This window comes from Magnolia sinica, chromosome 5 (genome assembly GCF_029962835.1).
Source record: "Magnolia sinica isolate HGM2019 chromosome 5, MsV1, whole genome shotgun sequence".
Taxonomy (NCBI): domain Eukaryota; kingdom Viridiplantae; phylum Streptophyta; class Magnoliopsida; order Magnoliales; family Magnoliaceae; genus Magnolia; species Magnolia sinica.
In genome coordinates this window covers 107,409,072-107,414,905 of record NC_080577.1, presented here as the reverse complement: position 1 = coordinate 107,414,905, position 5,834 = coordinate 107,409,072, and the positions used below count along the sequence as shown (strand labels likewise).

The 5,834-nt window shown below is 40.7% G+C and overlaps 1 protein-coding gene across 2 annotated transcripts; it reads left to right on the top strand.

The window, feature by feature from the left end:
* The first annotated feature begins 1,311 nt into the window (after nt 1–1,311).
* On the top strand, nt 1,312–4,852 carry LOC131246615 (ethylene-responsive transcription factor ERF113-like). Of its 2 annotated transcripts, none has more exons than XM_058246912.1 (2): nt 1,312–1,804; nt 4,038–4,852. In XM_058246912.1, exons 1-2 carry the CDS (start codon nt 1,675–1,677, stop codon nt 4,625–4,627), a joined length of 720 nt encoding a protein of 239 aa, XP_058102895.1. In that variant the 5' UTR covers nt 1,312–1,674; the 3' UTR covers nt 4,628–4,852. The 2 variants fall into 2 exon arrangements, with proteins under 2 accessions (XP_058102895.1, XP_058102894.1); XM_058246911.1 differs by having other exon boundaries at nt 1,319–1,804; nt 4,035–4,852.
* The last annotated feature ends 982 nt before the right edge of the window (nt 4,853–5,834 follow it).

Genomic DNA, 5,834 nt, shown 5'->3' with positions numbered 1-5,834 from the left:
GATTTAGTGCACACATCAAAGATTGGAAGTTATCTGCTAAGTAGACTGCATGACTACATGAAACTATAATCCAAAGATCTTCACCATAGGCCTGGCAATGGGTCAGTTTGGTCTAGGTCAGGTTCTGCCCATGCCTGACAGTTTTAACAGACGGTTTGAGAAATCTGGTATTACCCCGACCCGTTGCCTATTACTTGATAATCCAACCCGACCCATTTAATTTCAGTCTCTTGATCTGCCAGACTCAAACCATACACTAGCTTTTACTCTCTTATTTCTTATATTAAGCTTATTGGCTATTAATGAAGTTTTCATGTCCACGGAGCTCACTGTTATATGCTCATGCAATTGGGCTTTTTAACAGAAGGTGTTTGATTCCTCACGCTTGTATAGGATATTTTTGTTTCTAAGTTACTTTGTAGGCTTTTATCGTACCGAGTAAACTCAGTTAGGCCTAGTGTGAATATATTTGATTTATCCATGCCTTTCATCCATTTCTCCAGCTCATTTTAGTGGATAAAACCAAAATTCAAGCGTATCCAAAGCTCAAGTCGATTACACCATAGGAAATAATGGGAATAATGATTTCTACTATTGAAACCTTTGTAGCACCCACAGCAATGTGTATTTATCATCCAACCTGTTCATAAGATCACATAGACATGGATTGAGTGAAAACACAAATATCAGCTTGATCCAAAACTTCTATGGCCCTCAAGAATTTTTCAACAGTAGAAGTTCAATTCACACTATTTCCTGTGGTGTGGTCCATTTGATCTTTGGATATACTTCATTTTTGGATTTAAGCGTTAAAATTATCTGATAAAATGGATGGAAGGAGCGGATAAAATACATATATCACGGTGGGCCCCACAGAGTTTACTCAGTACCCTTAGCCTACTGAGTTACCTGAGCGGCTGAGCCTGACTCATTTAGATATGGGCTACTCTTTTTGCCCTTGCCCAATCCACAACCTAACAGAAAGTGGTCCGAAGCCAGGTTAGAAGCAATTCAGCCCAATTGACCATGGGTCGACCTGACCCTTTCCCACCTCAACTTCACCATAAGTTGGTTTGCCCATGGTATAAAACAGCACCTCCATGCAATCCTAAACAATGAATGTATAAACATGAAACATGGGCCCATGTTATGCAATCAAATTTTTTTTTTCCCATCTTGTGAAACCCACTGTATGGCCTATCATATGAACGGCCATGATTTCAGTAGGCAGTCACATATGGGATGTCACACATAACCATAATTTCAAATGCTCCCATTTTTTCTATGTGATTAACCTTTATCTCCAACACCGAAAGGTAGTACTGGGGATGTATGTTCTCTAATAAAAGCCCCAAACACAACCCTATTTTCTCTCTCTCTCTCTCTCTCTCTCTCTCTCTCTCTCTCTCTCTCCTAGTTTTCTTCACTCACCACTCGATACAGATCTTCTTCCTCTCTTCCTTTCTCCACCATCAGATCTAATAAGTTCCACAAGGCCCACCTCTGGTATGCAGTCTTGATTCTATACTGGCACGTCAGAGAACATAAAGAAAGGTGGATCGAAGGCATGGGAAGAGGCCTCTTCCTCCTGATATACCACCAGAGGAGAAAGGAGAAGAAGAAGCCAGCCACACCAACTTCCCTTCCTACACTACAGCACGTGCCGAACACGACATGTCAGCCATGGTATCAGCCCTGGCTCACGTGATCGGCACGAGCGAGGCTGAAAGGACGACACCCATGTCTGGAAACCCGGCAGGGGTGCCGGAGTCCGGTGCCGGGGAACAACCATCACAAGAACCAGGTATGAGGGGGGTGATAAGTTGTTATCTATTATCTTAGGCAGTAATTAGTAAAAACAAATGAGGGGTGACAAGCAATTATAGATTTTATCAAGGGGGAATTTCTAAAAACAATTGTGGGGGAGTGTCATTTTGTGATTTTTGTCGTTTGGACCAAGAACAAGGCAACAACCCAACTATATAAATATAAATACTATATATTTAATATTTATGTCTATGACTTTCTAGGCTTTGATCTTTAATGCTTGATTACCGGTTTTGAATGACTTTGATGTTTTTTGTCAATATTTTCTAAGTTATAAGATAATGACGTTGTGCTACCTCTTAGAGACATTTGCACGTCTCTCTTACCTCTCTGTCAGAATTTTGATCTTGGCTGTCCATTCATTCATGCAATTAGGGGCAAGACAGTGAAAAAAAATCATACCAATAAGATGATTCTAACCTTAGAACATGGACCATTTCATTACAACTACATGTTGGAGATGAAATCCATAATGGGGCCTATGGAATGATGGTATGGTCTATTTTGTTTCTTGGGTTGATCTTGATTGTCCATTTTTCATGTTGTTGATTGGATGGTTAGAATGAATCGAATGGGGTGATTTTTACACCATGCTAGCACCTTGTAGTATGAAGGAACAACGGTCTAGATTGATCATTGGTCATCTCACATGTCATTTAAAAGCTTAGTGAACATTGCTACTTATATAAATACATGGTTAGATCTTATGCAATATGATACCAGCTAGTATTTAAAATGCTAAATAAAAGATATAAGGTGATCACAAAAATAATGAAAGGTGTAATTACCCAAAACGAAAGTAGATTAAAACAATGGATTTTGTTAACCTTTGCCAACCTTCATCATAAAATGTGATCGTTGATTCAGACGGGCCACCTCTCAGGTAGGCCATTGGCCAGAACTAATTAGAGAGGTAATTGGATGGCTCATATTGAAACATCCACCAATACAATTTAAGCTTACTTCTCAACTAATTAGTTTGAAATTGTATTGTATGTCCAATTGATGGATATTGTAAGCTACTTTTTTGCATGCTTTTAACTCTCGAATCAATCTGGTTTTCGGATGGACGGTCTGGATCAATGGTCACCACATTCACTTACGATGGATGTCTGTGATGAAGGTTAATAAACCCAATGATCACTCATATTTCAAAATCTCTCTCTCTAATGTGAAAGGCATTAGTTTTAGAAGGCAAGGTCAAACATTTCTGCTGCAGTACTCAGTACCCATCTTCAGTTTCAAATAATCTTGATGTGAGCTGCCCCTAACTTTCGTAGCCTTTCAGATTTGAGTTTGAATTGCTCTTGATGTGAACTGCATTCAGTTCTAAAGTGCAAGGTCGTGTGTCCTTGTGCATGACTAGCTGACTCGATAGGATGGGCCATGAATCACACAATTTTAACAACCAATCAAAGGACTTCTCCTATTCTGGGGTTTTGATAGTGTATGGTGGCTCACCTTAGATTGAAATGAACTGTTTGCGTTTCATTGCTACCTAACAGAAGTTTTGGTCATATAATTGTGGTCTATTGATGATCTTGACCTTCGAATCATGGATTTGAATATGAGCTATTGAATATTCATCTTCATATACAATCCCCCATTCAATATACTTCTTATGATGGCCCAGGCAATTTAGAGTAGTGATCAGAACATTTTGTGGTAAGGTAGCATGGTTCCCTATCAAAACTGATGGTTGGTAGTCCAAACCGTGCTATTTTTTGAGCTTGGGGACATCCACAGCGCCATCAGATGGGCAGTTTGGATCATTCTAGTGCATAAAACAAGTTCGATTTGTGCATCAAATATCAAGAGATGATATTTAAGAGAATGAATGGAAGTAGGATCACTACACTGCGACCAAAGTTCCATTACACCATATCATACTCTTAGATAGAAAATCCCTTGAGTTGCATGTATAGTGATTTTCCTCTCTCTCTCTCTCTCTCTCTCTCTCTCTCTCACACACACACACACACACACACACACACCTCTCTCTCTCTCTCTCTCTCTCTCTCTCTCTCTCTCTCTCACACACACACACACACACACACACACACACACACACACACACACACACCTCTCTTCCATCATAAGATCTCTCTCTCTCTCTCTCTCTCTCTCTCTCTCTCTCTCTCTCTCTCTCTCTCTCTCTCTCGATCTCTCCCCTTACACCTCTCTTCCATGTTAAAATCTCTCTCCAGAAGTTCCCTTCAGGAGAAGGCATTACAGGGGCGTAAGGCAAAGACCCTGGGGCAAATGGGCAGCCGAGATAAGAGACCCAAACAAGGCAGCCCGTGTCTGGCTTGGCACCTTCGACACTGCAGAGGGTGCCGCCCTCGCCTACGATAGAGCTGCTCTCAAATTCAAAGGAACCAAGGCCAAGCTGAATTTTCCTGAAAGAGTCCAATGCGGGGCCGATGTAGGTTTCTTCTTTGGCGGCATTGATCCAGTCGCCAACCGTGGCCCCCCCGCATCCAATGTCCTCCCTCCTCCTCCACCGGCACCACCACAGGGCACTTACCCAGATCTTTTCCAGTACGTGCAGCTACTGTGTAGTAGAGATGAAGATCTTCCATACATTGCTTCCAATCTTTATAATCCGGATTACTTCGTTTCACCATCTTCAACATCGTCGTCATCATTGCCATCGTCTTCATCGTCGTCTTCATCATCGCCGTTGGTTTCTCCGCAAGAGAACTTGAGATTTTCTTCTCAATTTGGGAGTTCTTCCTCGAGCTCGGAGCCAAAGGAGAGAGGGTGGGACACTGGCAGTAGTCACCGAAGAGAGTACTGATTTTGAATTTCTGCCATGGATGAGAATAAGAGGATTGTATGAGTTTTGGGTGGTGGATCTTTTCTCTTCTTTGTTTGCTTTCTATTTAGTTATGGTTTGAAGTTTCTTTCTGGTCCCCATGGAACTATTTTGAGTAGTATCTGTTATGATTAGTGAGGGAGCTAGAGATGGATTTTGGTGTATGCTACTCCTGTTATTGCAAGAGCTAATTGTTTGAAGTATAAATAGTAGAAGGTGCTACTTCTGTTATTGCAAGAGCTAATTGTTTGAAGTATAAATAGTAGAAGGAGCAATAGAGAGAGAGAGAGAGAGAGAGAGAGAGAGAGAGAGAGAGAGAGAGAGAGAGAGAGAGAGAGAGAGAGAGAGAGTTTACAGGTCTTTCCTTCTTCTTCTTCTTTTTGTTCTTTTTGTGTGTTTTCTATAAATATATTATGTCCAGATTTTGGTGTAGTGTTATTTGATTAAGGGCCACTGGTTTCCACTTTAAAGGCGTATATGTTCGTATCCAACACCGTCTTGCATTTCTTATCAGAAAATAGCTGAAAACCGTTAGAAAATTATCTTCGGGGCCTTTGGGAATTCATACATTTTTTTAGTTGTTGGGGAATTCATTCTTGGTTTTTATGATTCTCTGGAAATGTTAGAGTTGGCTAGTAAGCTTCAGGGAATGATTAATATTTTATTTCGGAAAAGTCTAAATTCTTTTTAAATTTTTTAATCCCAAATCCAGGGTAATTATTTTGAGAAAAAGATGGAAAGTGAAATTCTTTAAAAATATAAATGTTGATGCATAAATTTGGTTTCCCTTCTAAACCGTTATGTACGTGCAAAACTGGACCACAGTGGAGACCCCGACTACTGCAGGGGACCCTCTAATGCTAAAGTTAGAATAGGTACTATGGGTCTAGTAGAACTAGGGTTTTTTTTTTTTTTTTTTTTTTTTTTTTTGAGCCTCTGTGGTATATGGTAATGAGTCTATCATGTAGGCATGTATTGTGCAAGGGATCGTCTGTGGGATCTCAAGCGTTATCTTGGGTGGGATTCTTGACGAAGATGTTGGAGAATTAAGTGTCTTCGTGTAGGAAATAGATCTCCCGATGGTCGGGTCCTGAGGAGACTGTGGTGGGCTGTCAATGACGTCTTCTAAGTTGGGGTGGCCAGTTTCCAAGGATGTTGTAGCCGACAGTTGATGCCCACCTCTAAGTTG